We start from the raw sequence: 23,790 nt of genomic DNA on the forward strand, positions 1-23,790 counted from the left end.
ACGCCTGTTGTCGTGTCATCCATTTGTTATCCAGCTCTGGTGTGATGCATGAATATCGTTGGGTCAACTACCTATGCGGCCTCTTTTTTGGAATAGAACTATGACGTTTTTATGTCTACCATTTTTTATGTGCACGTATATTTATATAAGATGGATTTATTATATATGCTGTGTATGCATTAAGGTGTGTTTCTCCAATAGTATTGATGTATGTTTAAAACCAGATTCCCCGCCTATTTTAGCATCCCATTTGAATAAAAAAATGCATAGACTATCATTGTTTTGTAGATATGCATATACATATATACCTTGTTTACTTAATATTAAGAGTGAGATGTATTATATATCTTTGGAAAAATAGTATGAACATGACTGTACTAATGGCTATGTTAGATATATACCATGGGGATATATTTATATAATATGGTGATATATCTGTTGCATCTTTAATTGGGCATACATATTATACATAATATATGCAGTGTTACTTGCTTTTGTTATTATTTATCATTGTCATTGATGTCAGCAGTGGGGTCTGTATGGCTCCGGATATATTCCTTTTATCTGTATAAATGTGCATGATGATCTGCTGTTTGTTATATTTGGTTGGGCATTGCCTCCCTTTTGCAATATGGTCGCGCATCTGCTTCTGATCCTTTATGCGGGTACATTACCTATATTGCAGCGTTCCCTATTCCAATATGGCCGCCTCGGTATTTCCGGTCATGCGCAATGGGCTGTCGCGGCGTTTCCGGGTCGCGGCCCGGCATCGGATCGCATGGGCCCGTGCTTTCCGGTGCCGGTCCGGCGCCCTGATCGCGTGACGTCCCTGCGCATTGGTTACTTTTTACCGGGAGCACTATATAAACCCACTGAGCACGCTGACACGACACGCCTCCTGAGGAAGGATACCGCCGAAACGCGCGTCGGGGTGGGTCTGTAGCGGACGCGCTCCCCGCAGTGGCAACTGGTAAGATACTCTTTGGATCTATTTAAAACTGTCACCTTGATGGGTGTTCACGTACATGGGCTCCTGAAGAGAGTATATATATATATATATATATATATATATATATATATATATATATATATATATTTAGATATATATATATATATATATATATATATATATATATATATATAAATATATATATATATATATATATATATATATATATACATATATATATATATATGTGATATGGTCAGTGATTTTCAGAATGGAGCTGTTAGCAAACAATGAATACCCTGTACTTCCATTGTGTCCTGCCTGGCTGCTAATGTGTGGGGGTGCGGTCTGTCTACATGCGTACTGTATGTGACATCTGCTTTTTTACCCACTGTTGCTTTATTCCTTGTTATAATATTTATATATTTAATAAAGATTTTTTTGCTTAATTTGGACGTTTCTTTGCACCTATTTTTTTTGGTAGTATTTGCTTTGCATTCCCATGTTGCAGTTGTAACTTTTGCCAAAATTGCACTGTTTGCTGCCATTTTTAAATCCCAAGCGTGTAAATGTAGTCAGATAAATGCATCACATACTAGTCCAGGACACGACTACTTGAGACGAGAATGAAGTAAAGTACTCCATGTGTACGCAACTCTTAGTCCCCGATTCTGCAAGGTGTTATCGCCAGAATTTTGGCAAAAAAAAAAATCAATGAAATTTATCATTTTTGTTTCCCCAACTCTAAGCTGCAAAAAAGTAGCAACATTTGTGCGTCAGTCCTGAGCAGTTCATTCACATGGCACCAACCTCGCTCAACTCATTCATCAGAATTTAGACCACAAAAGTGGCGTTAAGTTACAGCAGAGATGTCCACCAGGCCCCGAGTGGCACACACTAGGCGAGAGGTGCCCTTACTCCAGTGCTCTGTTCATCAAGACGGGGTACAAAAGCCAGCCATGATGGATCTGGCTCCATCTCACAATCCTGTGCCCGGCTGTACCCTTGTTACACCAAGAACTCTATGTCACAGGCTCCAGCCCAAAAAATGGAAGGCAGTGGGGAAAGAAAAAATGAAGTATGGTCTGTGTCAGCTTTCTAGGAGACGAGACAACGTTCACGGTGAGGGGTACTAGTCATGTAGGCTGGCTGGAGAGGACATTTCTGCCTCAGTTGCAGATTTTCTCGGGGAATTGCACGCACTGTAATAGTGAAGTCCACAGCTCAATCCACGAGTTACTTCTTTGAGCTAAGATTGGAGCCTGGATTACACAGCTGGATGTATAGTAATATCATTGCAATGTGTGAACAGAACCTTTCACCATTGACAATGAAGTAGAGCCAGCGATTCACTGACAAGCCACAGTCATGACCTTGGCACTAGGAGACTCTGGGGTCAGGTGCACTTCTAAGGATAGGCTCATAGCAGCCGGTGAACCTGCTGGGGCCCCAGAACAATGTGGCCCCCAGGTCTTTCATGGGATTACTGCCCCAGATGTGTCACATGACAGATGCTGTAGGTTGTGTTCTCTCACGTACTGCCTTTTCTGATCGCACTCTGCCCAATACTGTGTACGATCACATACACCTACTCTCACAGAGGAGCCCGGGGGAGGCTGGACCGAGGGCCACATTGTGACTTAAGTCTTAGCACCACACATATTTATCTGCGGCCATCAGGCTGTGGCTGGGACCCATCTGATGCAAAGGGGCAGATTTACTAAACCAAAATACTCGAGAGTATGGTGCGCATGTGGTGCAATACCTTTATTAAAAGGGAAGTGATCACGTTGTACATGCAGCCCAATCTGTGGAGCGCGGAGATAGGAGAAACTGAGCAGAATGATGTAGAGGCGTCTGGCAGAAGAAGATTCAGGAAAAGTTGCAGTTTATTCATTGAGATCCCGGGTATATGGATGAGTCCAGTGGGCGGTCCTGATAGTGATTGACAGCTATCTCTGCATGAAGAGGGAAGACTGTCAATCACAGAGAAGAGCCGCCCACTGGACTCCTGTATACAAATATTAGGGATTTAAATTAATAACCTACAACTTTTATTGAACCTTTCCCCACACATCTATCAATCTGATCAGCGCCTCCTGCCCCGTAACATCCTCCATGCAGGTCAGACACCATGTTCAACAAGACTGGATCCCTTTAGACACAGGGGTGTGGGATGAATGGTTGTTCTCATTTCAACAAATTTTGCATAAATCAATATTACAAAAGAACAGAAGAATCTTTGTAACTTTATCAGAGCAATCTGCCTCTCCCTCCACTTATGAGCCACTTTTTCCCATCCCCACCTCAACTCACTAGCCACTTGGGAAATCAGCTGAAATCGCACCAGACTGCTAGAAAACTGCAGGGTCAGGTTACATCTATTAAATCTGAGGAAGCTAGCACTCCGCAGTATGAGACCCAGGTCACGGGTGCAGCCCAGGTCTGCTGCATACTGTCCTTTATACGGCAGCAGCTCCGGTCTGTGTGCTAGAGAAGGCGCAGGAATCCCCCGTCCTGTGTGGGGGACATCATAGCAGTCGGCCTGTAATTCAGAGATAGCAGCGTAATGCTCAGCTCCGGTCATACACAACACCCCAGCTGTCACTGCAACCAAAAAAAAACTTTATTAACTGGAGGCTTCCTGCACCGTTCCCGTGACCCTATCAAACCAAAAAGAGATAACTGGAATAAATGGCAGATTAAAAATAGAATACCCAAGTGTCTGATTGTTCGTTGGGCTGGCGGGGCTAAATGTGCACCTTGGATTCGATGGCGGTGGGCAGAAAATGACTAACATGCCCAGATCTGTCCTGAGCCCGCCATCACACGCACAGGCACTGCTGCCTCTCCGTCCTTACGGGGCTCCAGATCGTACTCCTGAAGTCTCATCATACAGTGGTTCGCAGCCAGCAACTCCTGAGAGACGTGGTATCGCCTCCACCTCGTTACAGCAGATCTGTCCACCGACTGTGATCCCTGGGGACATCACTAATGGGCTTTCCGGATGAATTTTTGGAACCACAGAAGAGAGGTGAAGGCAGAGAGTGAAAACCTGGAAATTAGAGAAAGCAATACATGACCTCGGGGTTCGAAGAATGATGGTGGAAACAATCAGTAAGTAGGCACTATGGCATGCGGTGGTCATACAGCGAGGCTGAAGGGTGTGGGTCTGCGCAGCCACTGGTATAACGCACAGAGCACTCATGTTAGGCGAGTTGTGGGTTACGTCCTGGTGTGTGCGGAGCGAGCACACACGGGCATGTAGTCGTGTACCTCCATGGCTTCATACACATCCTGGCTGTGGTATACAGAACACGTCTATAGGCTTTGTCTCTGTGGCATTGAGTTCGGTGGTATACATCACACTATTAGGTGTTTCTTTTAGCGCATACCTTGGGAGACTTTCCTGGTGGTCCCATGTGTTAAATCTAATGCAAAATGACATGCCTGGAGACACACATGGCACACACCCTGAAAGTCACGTCCATTAAGTGTCCAAAGGCGACATGATAAATATGGAGCCCAGGCATAGGAAAATGTGCAAATATCCACCTACCAGGTCACACTGTACTGCAGGTGGTCATTTCTTAGTGTCAGACGGGTCTGTCCACCGATAGGACCCCCAGGAACGGTGCTGTCTGAGATTTAACAGAGAAGGTCTATTAACCACCATCTGCACATCCACCAGACCACAAACAGGCAGGTGAAGCAAAGAAAGATGGGGACAGGCGCACTCAGTACCCAAACTCCCCCGTTTCAGAAAGCTGAGAGCGGAGCATTGGGTACCAGGGGGAACTGCGGCACTCTTGATTTACTGCACTCTGTAATATAAAGAGATGGCATGCATACACAGTAAGATTCACTAGTGGGGTCTGCATTATATAAAGAAGCTGCTCATCGGATGCAGTATAACAGGGCATTGCATCCTACGACAGCAGTCTAGTGCAGCAGAACCTCAGCGTAAAGGAGTGAGGGTACTGCCCATCTCATCAGGTCTTACCACAATCAGCCTCAATGTATATCGGCTGTGCCCCGGTCTGCTCTGCCATGGCTGCCAGGTCCCGATAATACCACACGTTGTTCTGCGCATCATTTTCTGGAGCAAACTGCTGTTGAGTTTCCGAGAGTCTCACAATCCCCACCAAGTCCAGCTTCCCATCAATCTACACAGAGAAAAGCTGATGAACTCCTCACACATCTGCAGGAGGATGGAGAACAATTGCAGCCACAATCATCTCCTGATCGCCAGCACATGATCACAGTCTATAAAGAGGTCCTGGAGTCAGTGCTGATGTATGGCCGCAGGAGGTTTCCTAGTGCGAGTAGACCCTTATAGTAAGATGCATGAGCGGTGTTCATCTCCTGGACAGGGGTGGGGAAGCCCTACACTTACAGATCGCTGACATACAATATGATGGCAGACCCTATGGTCTCCTGCACACCGTGAGCGACTGTGTGGTTCATCACTTGTCTGCGGCACACAATATATTATACCAGGCACAGCGACCGGCCCGTCTCATTACTCACACAGCAGCAGCAGACCTTCCCTGTAATGCCACCAGGCCATCCAGTGCTATGCTCACCTGACCCTCCAGTCTCGTCTGTGGATTCAGCTTCTTGTTAGACACAAATCCCCTATTTACCAAGATGGTGATTCTGTGGGGAAATTATTACAGCATATTAGAGGTGGAGGAGCAAAAATAAAGAGCATCAGCATGAAAACAGCCCACCTGATCCATTCACTATGATGATATGATTCCAACCGGGGCACCACCCCTTCCATGATGATGTCACCGTACCCATGGCACCACCTGTGCCACGATAATAATGCTGCATCTACAGCGCCACCACTTCCACGATCATGTCATTGTACCCACGGCACCACCTCTTCCATAAGGCTGCATCTACAGCGCCATCACTTCCACGAACATGTCATTGTACCCATGGCATCACCTCTTCCATAAGGCTGCATCTACAGCGCCACCACTTCCACGATCATGTCATTGTACCCATGGCATTACCTCTTCCATGATAATAACGCTGCACTTACGGCGCCACCGCTTCCACGATGTCATTGTACCTATGGTGCCACCTCTTTCACTATAGCAATGCTGCGCCTACAGTGATACCCTTTCCATAACAACTTCTTTGTACTGTATATATGGCACCACCACTTTCCCAATGATGACCCTCCAGCTACAACACCACCATCTCCATGACGACAACACCACCATTGCATTTTGTTCTTTGAACGTGACTGGATATTGGAGACTTTCCCAGTGGTCACTGGTTAGACATGCCAGTCATCAGATAAGATGCACCAGCCGAAATATCAATAAGTAAATCCCACAGGTTCGTCCCTGTAAAGAACACATCATATGTTGACATTACATACCCAGAGTCTGTACAGAGGAATGGGGTGATGACGTGAGCCCCGGTCTCCGGAGGTGCCATCCCACTGGACTCCTGAGACTGATTGCTTGGCCTCACCAGGGTGCGGGGTCTCAGGTAAAGCTCCTTCGAATGGTCAAAATGGCCTGTGACCTTAACAGGATGGTACTCCAATGTCTGCAGCTCTGCGAGACTGGACACAACAGGGAATCGTGTACAGCATGAACATGTAAGGTTTATGGACAGATGCCATATTGGCCACAACTTTCCATCGCCTCTTGGTTACCTTCAAACCAGCATTCCTGACGAAATGATAATGCCCGCGGACACACCTAACATCACACCCACACTTTATACGAGGAGCAAGCAGCGCTTTCATCCCACAATATAGAGATCCAAAACTGAATGCACCTTGCACCAAAAAGCGCCACAATCTTACACTTTTCTGCCAATTGTGAGGTGCAAATCTAAAGAGCTCCTAAGGTATGCCACAGTCTTCTGTCCACTAAATGGTAAAAATCTTTACTTTTTTTTTAACACCCAATGACTGTTAGATAATGTTTTGGCTCCAGTGCTCCCGTTTGTAAATCCAGAGGCCGTCCCACCATACACGGACTACCTCTGGCAGGACAATTTCTGCCCCCTGAGACTTAACTGGCAGGGTGACATCCTCCAGACAAAGGTGGTCAGAAATAAAAATGCAGTGAGAAGAAAAGCTCATCCCACTTGTCTAATAATCAAAATGACTAAAAAACACAGGTAAACTCTGGATTCCCCATTACAAAGTGGCTGCTAATGGGAACTCACTCAGCGGGGAGCGATATGGGGCTGGACGTAACCTGGGCCTCCAGCTGCTGGATGAGGTTTAGTTTCCATTTCCGTCGCTGGATCTAAAAGAAAAGACAAAGAGCAGCGGTGACACAGAGAACGTCAACTCCAACCCTGCGATGGCTACAGTGAGCATGGAGAACCAGCTCCTCTGTCACAGCCACCAGTAATGAAGTCATCAAAAGACAACCACGCGACTCCTACATCCACCAGGTAGGAGCCAAAATAGTTTCCCATCGTCCTCAGCTAAATGAGGATCCAAGAGACTGAGGGGTTAATTACTGGATGCAAAAGCTCTTTCAGGCTCCGAGGTGATCGCACGTATAAGCGACCCAGGTCTACCATAGGATGGCCACAACTGCAGAGTGCCAGGCACCTGGCTTCTTTACTGGGGACTCTAAGCACAATCACTGGGTTAGGGTCAGCATTATGGCAATGACAAAGGCCGATACTATCTATCCCAGAGTTCTGCATATGGTGAACAAAACCAGCAGCAACACGATGAGAACAAACCACAGACCCTAGCAACTAGTAAGCACTCCAGAACGAAGTGCTTGTGACTGAGGAGCAGAAAGAATGAAGTGACGATCTAGACACGATGCCAAAAAAGGCTGAAGACTGCTCTACAGACACAGCAGGTACAGCCTCTTAATACCGATGATTGCACAGTGTATACATCACCCGAGAGGCAGCAGGTACAGCCTCCCAATACCGATCATTGCACAGTCTATACATCACCCGAGAGGCAGCAGGTACAGCCTCCTAATACCGATCATTGCAGTGTATACATCACCCGAGAGGCAGCAGGTACATCCTCCTAATACCGATCATTGCACAGTGTATACATCACCAGATAGGAGGCTGTACCTGCTGCCTAATACCGATCATTGCACAGTGTATACATCACCCGAGAGGCAGCAGATACAGCCTCCTAATACCGATCATTGCACAGTGTATACATCACCCGAGAGGCAGCAGGTACAGCCTCCTAATACTGATCACTGCACAGTGTATACATCAACAGAAAGGCAGCAGCAGGTACAGCCTCTTAATACAGATCACTACGCAGTGTATACATCACCTGAGAGGCAGCAGGTACAGCCTCCTAATACCGATCATTGCACAGTGTATACATCACCCGAGAGACAGCAGGTACAGCCTCCTAATACCGATCATTGCACAGTGTATACATCAATCGAGAGACAGCAGGTACAGTGTCCTAATACCAATCATTGCACAGTATATACATCACCCGAGAGGCAGCAGGTACAGCGTCCTACTACCGATCATTGCACAGTGTATACATCAACAGAGAGGCAGCAGCAGGTACAGCCTCCTAAGGCCATGGTCACACTTTGCGGGTTTTACCACCTCTCAGCGCTGCACGCGGCCGTCCGGTCTCAGGGTTGCTGTGCGAGCAGGACCTGCGGTGACGTCGCGGTCACATGACCGTGACGTCGCGGTCACATGACCGTGACGTCACGAAGGTCCTTCTCGCACAGCATCTTTGGAACCAGACCGCCGCGTGCAGCGCCGAGGAGATCGGGACGTCAGAGGGTGAGTATATAACCATTTTTTTTTATTATTTTTAACATTACTATTGATGCTGCATATTGCTGCATATGCAGCATCAATAGTATAGGAGTAAACCCGCAGCGGAAACCGCAAAACAAACTGCGATAAATCTGCAGGGATAACCGCAGCGTTTTGCCCTGCAGATTTATCACATCCGCTGCGGGAGAACCCGCAGAGGACCCCGCAAAGTGTGCACATAGCCTAATACCGATCATTGCACAGTGTAAACATCACCCGAGAGGCAGCAGGTACAGCCTCCTAATACCAATCATTGCACAGTGTATACATCACCCGAGAGGCAGCAGGTATAGCCTCCTAATACTGATCACTGCACAGTGTATACATCACCCGAGAGACAGCAGGTACAGCCTTCTAATACTGATCACTGCACAGTGTATACATCACTCGAGAGGCAGCAGGTACAGCCTCCTAATACCGATCATTGCACAGTGTATACATCAATCGAGAGACAGCAGGTACAGTGTCCTAATACCAATCATTGCACAGTATATACATCACCCGAGAGGCAGCAGGTACAGCGTCCTAATACCGATCATTGCACAGTGTATACATCACCCGAGAGACAGCAGGTACAGCCTTCTATTACTGATCACTGCACAGTGTATACATCAACAAAGAGGCAGCAGCAGGTACAGCCTCCTAATACTGATCACTGCACAATGTATACATCAACAGAGAGGCAGCAGCAGGTACAGCCTCCTAAGGCCATGTTCACACCCCGCAAAGTGTGCACATAGCCTAATACCGATCATTGCACAGTGTAAACATCACCCGAGAGGCAGCAGGTACAGCCTCCTAATAGCGATCACTGCACAGTGTAAACATCACCCAAGAGGCAGTAGGTACAGCCTCCTAATACTGATCACTGCAGTGTATATATCACCCGAGAGACAGCAGGTACAGCCTTCTAATACTGATCACTGCAGTGTATACATCACCCCAGAGGCAGCAGGTGTAGCCTCCTAATACTGATCACTGCACAGTGTTTACATCACCCAAGAGACAGCAGGTACAGCCTTCTAATACTGATGACTGCACAGTGCATAGATCACCGAGAGGCAGCAGGTACAGCCTCCTAATACCGATCATTGCACAGTGTATACATCACCCGAGAGGCAGCAGGCACAGCCTCCTAATACTGATCACTGCACAGTGTATACATCAACAGAGAGGCAGCAGCATGTACAGCCTCCTAATACGGATCACTGCACAGTGTAAACATTACCAAAGAGGCAGTAGGTACAGCCTCATTATTCCAATTACTGCACAGTGAATACATCATCAGAGCGGCAGCAGGTACAGCCTCATTATACCGATCACTACACAGAGTAAACATCGCCCGAGTCGAGAAGCAGAAGGTACAGCCTCCTAGAACCGATCACTGCACAGTGCATACATCATAGTGTCCGTGGGTACAGCCTCACTATACCAGTCACTACACAGTGTATACATCATCAGAGCAGCATCGGGTACAGCCTCATAATACCGATCACTGCACAGTGTATACATCATTTAAGCTGCAATGGTACTGTCTGATAACTATCACTGCACGGCGCTAACAATGCACCACCAGATAGACAGCAGGGACAATCCTGTTATATATAAAGTATAAAGTGTTACCTGCCAAGTCCCAAGCCCAAAGGAGGCGACAGGGATGAGTAAGAGCATCCATTTCACCAGTGGATCTTTACTAGACTCCGTGGAAGACGAGAATGGTCTCTGTGAGCCGCCACTGGGACCTGTTGTAGACACATAGGATATTAGTGCAAAATATGGGGTAGATCACACATCACAATGCCTCACAGAGAGGCTGTTAGCTCTCGGGACATCATCAGTGACTAGTGTTGAGCATTCCGATACTGCAAGTATCGGGTATCGGCCGATACTTGCTGTATCGGAATTCCGATACCGAGATCCGATATTTTTGTGGTATCGGGTATCGGTATCGAAACAACATTAATGTAAAAATGTGTAAAAGAAAGAATTAAAATAAAAAATATTGCTATACTCACCTCTCCGACGCAGCCTGCACCTTACCGAGGGAAGCGGCAGCGTTCTTTGTTTAAAATTCGCGCTTTTCTTTCCTTTACTGAAGTCCCGGCTTGTGATTGGTCGCGTGCCGACCATGTGGCTGGGACGCAACCAATCACAGCAAGCCGTGACGTAATTTCAGGTCCTTCAGGATTTTAAAATTACGTTCCGGCGTTGTGATTGGTTGCGTCGCAGTCACATGGGAGACGCAACCAATCACAAGCCGTGACGTCACGGGAGGCTGGACACGCGCGCATTTTAAAATGCGCGCGTGTCCAGCCTCCCGTGACGTCACGGCTTGTGATTGGTTGCGTCTCCCATGTGACTGCGACGCAACCAATCACAAAGCCGGGACGTAATTTTAAAATCCTTAAGGACCTGAAATTACGTCACGGCTTGCTGTGATTGGTTGCGTTGCCCATGTGACTGCGACGCAACCAATCACAACGCCGGAACGTAATTTTAAAATCCTGAAGGACCTGAAATTACGTCACGGCTTGCTGTGATTGGTTGCGTCCCGGCCACATGGTCGGCACGCGACCAATCACAAGCCGGGACTTCAGTAAAGGAAAGAAAAGCGCGAATTTTAAACAAAGAACGCTGCCGCTTCCCTCGGTAAGGTGCAGGTTGCGTCGGAGAGGTGAGTATAGCAATATTTTTTATTTTAATTCTTTCTTTTACACATTAATATGGTTCCCAGGGCCTGAAGGAGAGTTTCCTCTCCTTCAGACCCTGGGAACCATCAGGAATACCGTCCGATACATGAGTCCCATTGACTTGTATTGGTATCGGGTATCGGATTGGATCCGATACTTTGCCGGTATCGGCCGATACTTTCCGATACCGATACTTTCAAGTATCGGACGGTATCGCTCAACACTATCAGTGACACTATATCTACTAGTTAAAAGTTCAGAAATGATAAAAAGCCTAGAAAGATAAGTACACAGGAAAGGATATCGACAAGAGAGAAACGCTCAAACTCTGCAGAGAACACAGGGTTAATTTCCAACTGCTAATGACTGAGGGGAGGGATTAGCACATGGAAAGGGGGCTATGATCATATAGCCCTGAAAAACGAGATTCCAATAGTATGTTATGCTTTAGTTGCTTGTACTCCGTACAATTGTGGAAGGGACCACTCCCCTATGGGTTGTGCATCTTGTCTATATAGATTTCCACAGGCAGGTGGAAAACAGTGAGGTCTGGGTCCTGCACTGCCCCCATGTATTTGAGGCCTGGGGGAACATAACGTGGTGACATACTGGAGTTAGGAACAAACCTGATTGTAACCTTGTTGTGGCGAGATGGCTTTTACGCTTTTTTGATCAAAAGTTGTAAACCAAGTCCCCTAAGTTATGGACACGGACTATTAAAGAAGTTGTCCACTACTTGGTCTGATAAAATAATAAAGCTTATACTCACCTCCCATGCTGGCATCGTTCCAGTGGTGTGGGCACCCGCTCTCCCCGGGGCTCCCGTGCGGTTGATGTGACACGTGAGCCCGGTGCCCAATCAGCGCTGGTGTCACCATCTCTGCCTACTGTTGAATTGAGCATCGAGAAGAATCCATGATCAGCTGCAACCAGGACTTCCACTTCATGTTCAAGTTGTACGAAGGCAGGGAAAGTGACGACAGAACCGACTGCTCACGTGTCACATCGGCTGCACGAGAGCCCCGGGACCGCTAGTGCTGACACCGCTGGAATGCCACCGGCACGGCAGGCGAGTATAGGCTTTTTTATTTTATTGGGCCAACATTTAGATCAAGAAGGGGTTGTCCTAGTAGTGGACAACCCAATTATCACTATATGTGCTGCAGGGTAACTTCTCTTTATTCCTATGCTAGGTTTTGCACGCTTATATAGCCAGTCGGGGGTATGTACTGATGGTGCCAGTGACTGTACTGATGCAGTGGGATCTGTCAGACAGTATTTTCAGCAGTAAACACTTATTTAAGGGGATCAAAATGTTGTTGACTGCATCTTGGTGCATACCTCAAATAGGTGTACATGGCATCATTACAGTCAATGGCCCTGGGGCTTCGCTCCAACACAGCCACTAATGCAAGGGTAAAACACAGCATGAACATACAGGTCCTTCTCAAAAAATTAGCATATAGTGTTAAATTTCATTATTTACCATAATGTAATGATTACAATTAAACTTTCATATATTATAGATTCATTATCCACCAACTGAAATTTGTCAGGTCTTTTATTGTTTTAATACTGATGATTTTGGCATACAACTCCTGATAACCCAAAAAACCTGTCTCAATAAATTAGCATATCAAGAAAAGGTTCTCTAAACGACCTATTACCCTAATCTTCTGAATTAACTAATTAACTCTAAACACATGCAAAAGATACCTGAGGCTTTTAAAAACTCCCTGCCTGGTTCATTACTCAAAAGCCCCATCATGGGTAAGACTAGCGACCTGACAGATGTCAAGAAGGCCATCATTGACACCCTCAAGCAAGAGGGTAAGACCCAGAAAGAAATTTCTCAACAAATAGGCTGTTCCCAGAGTGCTGTATCAAGGCACCTCAATGGTAAGTCTGTTGGAAGGAAACAATGTGGCAGAAAACGCTGTACAACGAGAAGAGGTGACCGGACCCTGAGGAAGATTGTGGAGAAGGACCGATTCCAGACCTTGGGGAACCTGAGGAAGCAGTGGACTGAGTCTGGTGTGGAAACATCCAGAGCCACCGTGCACAGGCATGTGCAGGAAATGGGCTACAGGTGCCGCATTCCCCAGGTAAAGCCACTTTTGAACCATAAACAGCGGCAGAAGCGCCTGACCTGGGCTACAGAGAAGCAGCACTGGACTGTTGCTAAGTGGTCCCAAGTACTTTTTTCTGATGAAAGCAAATTTTGCATGTCATTCGGAAATCAAGGTGCCAGAGTCTGGAGGAAGACTGGGGAGAAGGAAATGCCAAAATGCCTGAAGTCCAGTGTCAAGTACCCACAGTCAGTGATGGTGTGGGGTGCCATGTCAGCTGCTGGTGTTGGTCCACTGTGTTTCATCAAGGGCAGGGTCAATGCAGCTAGCTATCAGGAGATTTTGGAGCACTTCATGCTTCCATCGGCTGAAATGCTTTATGGAGATGAAGATTTCATTTTTCAGCACGACCTGGCACCTGCTCACAGTGCCAAAACCACTGGTAAATGGTTTACTGACCATGGTATTACTGTGCTCAATTGGCCTGCCAACTCTCCTGACCTGAACCCCATAGAGAATCTGTGGGATATTGTGAAGAGAAAGTTGAGAGACGCAAGACCCAACACTCTGGATGAGCTTAAGGCCGCTATTGAAGCATCCTGGGCCTCCATAACATCTCAGCAGTGTCACAGGCTGATTGCCTCCATGCCACGCCGCATTGAAGCAGTCATTTCTGCCAAAGGATTCCCGACCAAGTATTGAGTGCACAACTGAACATTATTATTTTATGGTTTTTTTGTTTGTTATTAAAAAACACTTTTATTTGATTGGACGGGTGAAATATGCTAATTTATTGAGACAGGTTTTTTGGGTTATCAGGAGTTGTATGCCAAAATCATCAGTATTAAAACAATAAAAGACCTGACAAATTTCAGTTGGTGGATAATGAATCTATAATATATGAAAGTTTAATTGTAATCATTACATTATGGTAAATAATGAAATTTAACACTATATGCTAATTTTTTGAGAAGGACCTGTAGTCTTAGGCTTCTTTCACACTAGTGTCGGCACGGGGCCGTCGCTATGCGTCGGCCCGACGTGCGTTGTGAAAGTAATGCCCGACGTGGGCAGCGGAAGCAGTTTTACAACGCTTCCGCTGCGCCATTGTAATGTATATACATCACCCGAGAGGCAACAGGTACAGCGTCCTAATCATTGCACAGTGTATACATCACCCCAGAGGCAGCAGGTACAGCCTCCTAATAACGATTATTGCACAGTGTATACATCACCCGAGAGACAGCAGGTACAGCCTCCTAATACTGATCACTGCACAGTGTATACATCAACAGGCAGCAGCATGTACAGCCTAATACCAATCATTGTACAGTGTAAACATCACTGTACAATGGAGGGGGTGGAGTTTCGGCCGCGCATGCGCGGTCGAAAATGGCGGACACGACGCGCAAAAAAAGTTACATGTAACGTTTTTTTGTTCCGACGGTCCGCCAAAACACGACGTAACCGTCACACTACGGTTGCGACGTGTGGCCATACGTCGCAATGCGTCGCTAATGTAAGTCTATGGGGATAAAACGCAGACAACTTTGCAGGATATAAACAAAAACACGGAGAAAAAATGTCCACTTCAACATATTTAGAAAACAATATACAAAAGGTTTATTAAGTAATCAATCATATACAAATACAAATATGTAAAATACAAAACATGGGTGTATTGTCAATACCGCCATATAGCAGAAGACACATAGGAGGAAATGCGAGGGATAGATTTAATACATGGAGGTGTCAGGGGTGGCAATATGACCAAGTTACTCGCACAGTGCGAGTGTAAGTGGATTGTCACCCTTGATACCCTTGCCCCTAAGGGACTTAATGAACAGCTCAGCTTCGCTCCTTTTCTGTGAGAGTCCCGTAGGCTCTCTGTTGTGTCCGACACCTTTACTTGGTTCCAAAAGTATATTTTCGTAAGTTTTTGGCTTTGTTCTGACATGCAGCGATATAATATGGATGTAATATGGACAATAGTCCATGACCTTTGACCTGGCTGTCCTCTCTTGGGTGACTCTTTCACCATTCGCTTTTAATATTTTTATGTATTTACTGTCTTGTTGTGTGTTTTTCCTTTTAGTTTTTATTAGTCGTCCATGGCTACGCATTGGTGTTGACGCCGCAGCAAAACCCGTTGAACGTTTCGGAACCTGAAGAGAAGGAGTGTCCTTTACATATTGTCTACATGTTGTCTACGTATATGTTTTTTACACGTGGTCTACGTGTTTTTTCATGTGGTCTTTATATGTTAACATTATTCCTTAGTGAATGTTCGTATGAGTTGTTAGTATGTCTATATAATTTGGTCTAGTTTAGGGGTTGTGGGCCATTAGTTATTCACTAGGTTTCACTCGATATTCCTGCGTCTTTCAAGATTGTGCAGGATCACATATCAATTTTAACCTTGTTGGTTTATATTTTAGGGCCTTTAGAGGACCCTTTGACATTAAAAATGTACTTTGGGGCTGTAAGCGACTACTAACACATAGTATAATTTATTCCTCATTGTGTAGTGGGGTCTGTTTTATAACACATACACGGAATCACATATGTGCTTTACACGCATGATATATGTTGTGCCGACATATTTATATGTATTTTATTGTTTCTTTTTGTAAAATGTCTTTTTATTATAGTGTTTCTTTTCTTCTTCCTTCTATTGTTTTTATGTAACTGTACACACTTTAAAAATATGAGGTGCGTTATTATTTTCTGCATCTTTTTAGCGTCCCGCTTTTTCACTCTATTGGGGACGTTTTGAATCCATCTAGCGTTCCGGTTTACGTATATTTCGGGACGCTGCGGCGTTCTGTTTTTTGAGCGATCTTATTTTTATCACTAAGAAAATGGCTGTAGCCAGGGCTTTTTATTGGGAATTGGTGGTGCGCATGCCCGGTGTCGTCCATCGTAGCCATCTTCTTGTGGACCTATCACTTACAAGTGGGGAGTGCTACACTCCTTGTGCTTGGAAGGTGGAGCTCCGCCTCTCATACACTCCCCACTGTGATGGCCCTATTGAACGATGCACTCTGGACGCTACTGCGCATGCGCCGGCGTCACCGATTCTACTTCCGGGTTTATGATATTTAAACACAATGAGACACACTATGGATACACCCTGTTGAAAAAGCCACGCGAAACGCGCGTCCGGGGGGACCGAGTGAGGTGGGGAGAACACACCTGATCCATAATGGGTAAGCAGCAACTATATGTACTTATGAAGATATGATCTTGTACTTTGGGCTATTTTGCCATGTGATTTAGACGTAGTGATTGTATTTGGTCGCACGTTTTCTTTACTTTTTGAGCTGACGCTGCCACCCAAAAGGTGTATATGTGAACTCCCCCCCCGACTTGGTCATTGCCGCATTTCCTCCTATGTGTCTTCTGCTATATGGCGGTATTGACAATACACCCATGTTTTGTATTTTACATATTTGTATTTGTATATGATTGATTACTTAATAAACCTTTTGTATATTGTTTTCTAAATATGTTGAAGTGGACATTTTTTCTCCGTGTTTTTGTTTATGTATTGATTTGGAGTAGTCCCAGAAGGGCACCTGAGGAGTGCCTGGAGAGAGTTGGTATTTACCACTCATCTACACAAAGTATATTGGTGCTTCATGACTGTAATAGTAAACTTTGCAGGATGCAGTTTTTTCTCCTAAACTACGCATTGCGACGTATTCCAAACGACGCTAGTGTGAAAGTAGCCTTAGTGGGAATCTGTCAGCAGGATTTTACCTCCCACATTGTTTATATGCACATGAACTGAGTCAATGAGGCTGAAGTGCTGTCAGCGTGTGGAGGAAGGTCCCAAGCTTCTGCTCGCCCCAGCTCTATTCCCGGCCCTGTGCTGCCTTTTTCTTGACCGACAGCCTCTATGCTGCATGATTTCAAGCAAGGAGGCTGTCAATTAGCAGAAGGCGGGGAGGGATGGGAATATAGCCGGGGAGAGCAGAAGCTTGGAACGTGCTGAAAGCACCTCAGCCTCGTTAACACATTGATTCAAATGGCCACTTCTCAGTAAGGGACAACGCTGCAACCAATCAGTGAGTTCAACGGCTCGTGCTGCCTACGCATGAAGAGCTGCTGAGCTCATGGATTGGCTGCAGCGCTTCCGATGTGACATAAGAGCTGCAAACAATAGAGACCAAGGCAGTGGCAGAGAGCGGACGCTGGACATGTGGAGAGTGAGCAATACTTAGCCTGGTCTTTTACAGCTTATAGCCCAAAGTTTGCAAAAAGGAAAAAACTCCTTTATAAAAAACAAAACTAACAACAAAATAGAGTATAAATCGGGCAATATTGCAAATTGTATTGATCCGTACTATAAACCTATATCCTTATTTATCTGGCATGGTGAACAAGAAAGGAAAAATATAAAATATAGAATAAAATGTGATTGAAAAGTCACGTGACAAAAAATTAGACTGGTCTATTGAAAACTGAAAAAAGCTCCCGGATTTCTTCACGGGCAGTGTTTTTTCTGCAGCCAAAAAATGCAAGTTTAGCTGTGTCTTTTGTTGTGGATTATGGGTGTGATTTATCTACACTACATGTTTAATATAATTACGGTGGTTTAATCACTAAAATTAAGCAAAAACCTGCAAAAACACATGAAAGCCTGCTTGCTGTGTGTTTTGCACTTTCACACTGCTTCTATGGGTGGAAAACACAAATTTCAAACGGTTTAAATCTGCAAGGAAAAAATAAGCAGCGTGTGCTGCACGAGATGTCAGAAATCTCATTTCACTTTTTGGAACAGTAAAACACTGCTTCTTTTTTTGTGACAAAAACGCAATGTGTGAACAAGCTCTAAGGCAGAGTCTATATTTCTATATAAATTCATCATTGACCCTTACACATCTGATGTCTCCATGGCTGGGATCTGGGCCACAGACAAGACAGCGTCAGCTGAGACTGGAGCAAGCGATACTGCAAAGAAAGGAGAAGAGACATTGTCACTGAGGTCCTAGCAGTATCCGGCAGGAAGAGCTCACCATCCCACCAAACCACAGAACAATTAAAGGGTGGCCCCACTATTCTATACTGATGACCTATAAATGGTCCAATAGGTCACATGTGCAGTACTCTGGTCCGCTGCCACTGCACGGATGACGAAGCTGTAGACGGCTCAGCAACTGCTAACATGCGGCCTCCGCCGAGAACAGATGCTGGATGGTGGGGCCGGGTGTCAGACCCTCAGAGATCTCATACTGGTGACCTGTCCAGAATATTAACGAGAATCTGTCACTTTTTGGAGTTATTAATATGGGCATACAGGTTGTATACAGCTGACACTAGTCACACCTGTGTGCCACCTGGATGTGGCTTTGTTCACTACAAATCAAGTTTTATAGCTTTGCTCTTCCAGGTCCTGGGCTACGCTGCCTGGAGTAGAAACCTCTGGGCTTCGTTATACAAGTTTTCTCTTCAGTGTCCCCTTGACGCCATATGCACGGCAGTGAATCCTGCGCCTTCTGCCTGCCGCTGCTCCTCTTCTGAGGGCACGGTCTTCAGTTTTGATGGGCGCAGGTGTCGGAGAGTCACTAACGTCCACTCCCAGTCATCTCCAGCGCACAGTGGAGGTGCATTACACAAAGTGCAGAGGAGCGGCGGCAGGCAGAGGGCACTTACACTACAGACAATTTATGTGGGGGGCATCAGGCTATGGGCAGAGATGTATGGAGAGGACGGGCTATATACTGGGGATTATGTGGGGGGCATCAGGCTATGGGCAGAGATGTATGGAGAGGACGGGCTATATACTGGGGATTATGTGGGGGGCATCAGGCTATGGGCAGAGATGTATGAGAGGACGGGCTATATACTGGGGATTATGGGGGGGGCATCAGGCTATGGGCAGAGATGTATGGAGAGGACGGGCTATATACTGGGGATTATGTGGGGGGTATCAGGCTATGGAGGGAGATGTATGGAGAGGACGGGCTATATACTGGGGATTATGTGGGGGGTATGAGGCTATGGGCAGAGATGTATGGAGAGGACGGGCTATATACTGGGGATTATGTGGGGAGGTATCAGGCTATGGGGGGAGATGTATGGAGAGGACGGGCTATATCCTGGGGATTATGTGGGGGGCATCAGGCTATGGGCAGAGATGTATGGAGAGGACGGGCTATATACTGGGGATTATGTGGGGGGTATCAGGCTATGGAGGGAGATGTATGGAGAGGACGGGCTATATACTGGGGATTATGTGGGGGGTATCAGGCTACGGGCAGAGATGTATGGAGAGGGCGGGCTATATACTGGGGATTATGTGGGGGGTATCAGGCTACGGGCAGAGATGTATGGAGAGGACGGGCTATATACTGGGGATTATGTGGGGAGGTATCAGGCTATGGGGGGAGATGTATGGAGAGGAAGGGCTATATCCTGGGGATTATGTGGGGGGCATCAGGCTATGGGCAGAGATGTATGGAGAGGACGGGCTATATACTGGGGATTATGTGGGGGGTATCAGGCTATGGAGGGAGATGTATGGAGAGGACGGGCTATATACTGGGGATTATGTGGGGGGTATCAGGCTACGGGCAGAGATGTATGGAGAGGGCGGGCTATATACTGGGGATTATGTGGGGGGTATCAGGCTATGGGCAGAGATGTATGGAGAGGACGGGCTATATACTGGGGATTATGTGGGGGGCATCAGGCTATGGGCAGAGATGTATGGAGAGGACGGGCTATATACTGGGGATTATGTGGGGGGCATCAGGCTATGGGCAGAGATGTATGAGAGGACGGGCTATATACTGGGGATTATGGGGGGGGCATCAGGCTATGGGCAGAGATGTATGGAGAGGACGGGCTATATACTGGGGATTATGTGGGGGGTATCAGGCTATGGAGGGAGATGTATGGAGAGGACGGGCTATATACTGGGGATTATGTGGGTGGCATCAGGCTATGGACAGATGTATGGAGAGGACGGGCTATATACTGGGGATTATGTGGGGGGTATGAGGCTATGGGCAGAGATGTATGGAGAGGACGGGCTATATACTGGGGATTATGTGGGGGGCATCAGGCTATGGACAGATGTATGGAGAGGACGGGCTATATACTGGGGATTATGTGGGGGGTATGAGGCTATGGGCAGAGATGTATGGAGAGGACGGGCTATATACTGGGGATTATGTGGGGAGGTATCAGGCTATGGGGGGAGATGTATGGAGAGGAAGGGCTATATCCTGGGGATTATGTGGGGGGCATCAGGCTATGGGCAGAGATGTATGGAGAGGACGGGCTATATACTGGGGATTATGTGGGGGGTATCAGGCTATGGAGGGAGATGTATGGAGAGGACGGGCTATATACTGGGGATTATGTGGGGGGTATCAGGCTACGGGCAGAGATGTATGGAGAGGGCGGGCTATATACTGGGGATTATGTGGGGGGTATCAGGCTATGGGCAGAGATGTATGGAGAGGACGGGCTATATACTGGGGATTATGTGGGGGGTATCAGGCTATGGAGGGAGATGTATGGAGAGGACGGGCTATATACTGGGGATTATGTGGGTGGCATCAGGCTATGGACAGATGTATGGAGAGGACGGGCTATATACTGGGGATTATGTGGGGGTATGAGGCTATGGGCAGAGATGTATGGAGAGGACGGGCTATATACTGGGGATTATGTGGGGAGGTATCAGGCTTGGGGGGGAGATGTATGGAGAGGGCGGGCTATATACTGGGGATTATGTGGGGGGTATCAGGCTATGGGCAGAGATGTATGGAGAGGACGGGCTATATACTGGGGATTATGTGGGAGGTATCAGGCTATGGGGGGGAGATGTATGGAGAGGACTGGCTATATACTGGGAATTATGTGGGGGGTATCAGGCTATGGACAGAGATGTATGGAGAGGGCGGGCTATATACTGGGGATTATGTGGGGGGTATCAGGCTACGGGCAGAGATGTATGGAGAGGACGGGCTTTATACTGGGGATTATGTGGGGGGTATCAGGCTATGGGCAGAGATGTATGGAGAGGACGGGCTATATACTGGGGATTATGTGGGAGGTATCAGGCTACGGAGGGAGATGTATGGAGAGGACGGGCTATATACTGGGGATTATGTGGGGGGTATCAGGCTATGGGGGGAGATGTATGGAGAGGACGGGCTATATACTGGGGATTATCAGGCTATGGGTAGAGATATGTAGAGGGGACGGGCTATATACTGGGGATTATGTGGGAGGTATCAGGCTATGGGGGGAGATGTATGGAGAGGACGGGCTATATCCTGGGGATTATGTGGGGGGTATCAGGCTATAGGCAGAGATGTATGGAGGGGACGGGCTATATACTGGGGATTATGAGGTTAGGGGGGGTATCAGGCTATGGGCAGAGATGTATGGAGAGGACGGGCTATATACTGGGGATTATGTGGGGGGCATCAGGCTATGGGCAGAGATGTATGGAGAGGACGGGCTATATACTGGGGATTATGTGGGGGGCATCAGGCTATGGGCAGAGATGTATGGAGAGGACGGGCTATATACTGGGGATTATGTGGGGGGTATCAGGCTATGGAGGGAGATGTATGGAGAGGACGGGCTATATTATGTGATTGGAGGGTATCAGGCTATGGACAGAGATGTATGGAGAGGACGGGCTATATCCTGGGGATTATGTGGGGGGTATCAGGCTATAGGCAGAGATGTATGGAGGGGACGGGCTATATACAGGGGATTATGTGATTGGAGGGTATCAGGCTATGGACAAAGATGTATGGAGAGGACGGGCTATATCCTGGGGAGTATGTGGGGGGTATCAGGCTATAGGCAGAGATGTATGGAGGGGACGGGCTACATACTGGGGATTATGTGGGGAGGTATCAGGCTATAGGCAGAGATGTACGGAGGGGACGGGCTATATACTGGGGATTATGTGGTTAGGGGGGTATCAGGCTATGGGCAGAGATGTATGGAGAGGACGGGCTATATCCTGGGGATTATGTGGGGGGTATCAGGCTATAGGCAGAGATGTATGGAGGGGACGGGCTATATACTGGGGATTATGTGATTGGGGGGGTATCAGGCTATGGGCAGCTTTCTTTCAGCATTCCTAGTATTTGGTGGACAGTTATCTATTGTGCAGAGGTCACACTACATTTTTTTTACAGAATGATAAAAATGCTCCTAGTAATTTCGTAAATGTAACGTTAAGACCTCGCTATTTTTAAATGAAAACATTATTATACCTAATGACGATAAAGGGAGTTGATTTTACACCAAAATGACATTGTACACTGTACAAGAGCCGATCTTTGGGGTGATCTCGGGACTGTGTAGTGACAGGCACTGCTGTGTACGACCTGTGGTACAGAGGCCAGCAGAGCGCCCCCATAAGGCCTGCAGCACCTATCACACATCACCACAATCTCTATACAGTCCATCACCACAGTTTGCCAACATGCTGCGATTAGTTGGGGGGGGGGGGGGGTGGCTGTCAGAATCCCCCTTATTTTAGAATTAGGCAGCAACAATCTAAAAAATCTTTTAAAGGGTTTGAACCAAGTTTTGAAGATATCTCGTATGCTGTTAACGCAATGTGAACCTAGCCTTATCATTGAGATGGTGGGCTACTAGCCGATAGCTGGGGGTCCGACTGCTGGCAACCTAACCGATCCTGAGAACCTGCCCCCATGTGAATGGAGAGAAGGAACAAGAGATGGCTGAGATATATCAGACTCATCGGTGGTCCGCCATGAATGGCCGGGGTCTTACAGACAGACATTCATCAGTGTCACACCCAATGGAACTAACACCAAGAAGCAAAGTAAATACTGACAAGCCTTTGGTCCGATACCTTTCACCCACAGACACTGAGGGAGCTTAGAGCAGTCAGGTCAGACAGCAGAACAGGAAAGGAGCAGTCAGTGTGTGCACTGCCCGAGCACAGGAGGCAGGAATGGCCGACACTACAGGAGCAAACATAAGAGTCTGGGGGCTGCTCCCAACTAAGGGCATTGTGGCTAACCAGTGATAGAGAAGGTGGGCACAGGCCGGGACCGGAGACTTCCCACGTTACTGAGCAGCTGTGTCCGGCGTCACATGTCCCGCTATTGCCGGTCCTCACCTGCAGTCTAGCTCTCAATAACACCTGCACTGCAGACATGGCGGCTCCGGCTTCCTGTATCACGTGAGGCTGCAGAGCTTCCGAGAGAAGTGTGCTGTGGAAACCAGAGCAACCAGTCAGTGTGAGGAGGACGGA

General features: G+C 47.0%; 1 protein-coding gene across 2 annotated transcripts; it reads right to left on the reverse strand.

Annotated features, from left to right (window-relative positions):
- Positions 1 to 3,184: 3,184 nt before the first annotated feature.
- SURF1 (SURF1 cytochrome c oxidase assembly factor) lies at positions 3,185 to 23,790 on the reverse strand. Of its 2 annotated transcripts, XM_077284894.1 has the most exons (10): positions 23,656 to 23,790; positions 18,407 to 18,479; positions 10,388 to 10,506; positions 7,151 to 7,233; positions 6,348 to 6,536; positions 5,536 to 5,608; positions 4,953 to 5,115; positions 4,509 to 4,590; positions 3,667 to 4,004; positions 3,185 to 3,556 (listed from the first exon to the last, which is right to left on the reverse strand). In XM_077284894.1, exons 1-9 carry the CDS (start codon positions 23,692 to 23,694, stop codon positions 3,941 to 3,943), a joined length of 885 nt encoding a protein of 294 aa, XP_077141009.1. In that variant the 5' UTR covers positions 23,695 to 23,790; the 3' UTR covers positions 3,185 to 3,556; positions 3,667 to 3,940. The 2 variants fall into 2 exon arrangements, with proteins under 2 accessions (XP_077141009.1, XP_077141010.1); XM_077284895.1 differs by lacking the exon at positions 3,185 to 3,556 and having other exon boundaries at positions 3,798 to 4,004; positions 23,557 to 23,660.

Source organism: Ranitomeya variabilis, chromosome 2 (assembly GCF_051348905.1).
Source record: "Ranitomeya variabilis isolate aRanVar5 chromosome 2, aRanVar5.hap1, whole genome shotgun sequence".
Classification (NCBI taxonomy): Eukaryota; Metazoa; Chordata; class Amphibia; order Anura; family Dendrobatidae; genus Ranitomeya; species Ranitomeya variabilis.

Excerpts from the sequence above, each read along its gene's own strand:
- SURF1 (XM_077284894.1), bottom strand. The coding sequence starts at position 23,694 with ATGTCTGCAGTGCAGGTGTTATTGAGAGCTAGACTGCAG. Across the intron at positions 7,234-10,387 it reads TTGGGCTTGGGACTTGGCAG|ATCCAGCGACGGAAATGGAA; the intron begins GTAACACTTTAT and ends CTTTTCTTTTAG. Across the intron at positions 4,005-4,508 it reads CTGCAGTACAGTGTGACCTG|GTTTTCACTCTCTGCCTTCA; the intron begins GTAGGTGGATAT and ends TCTAATTTCCAG.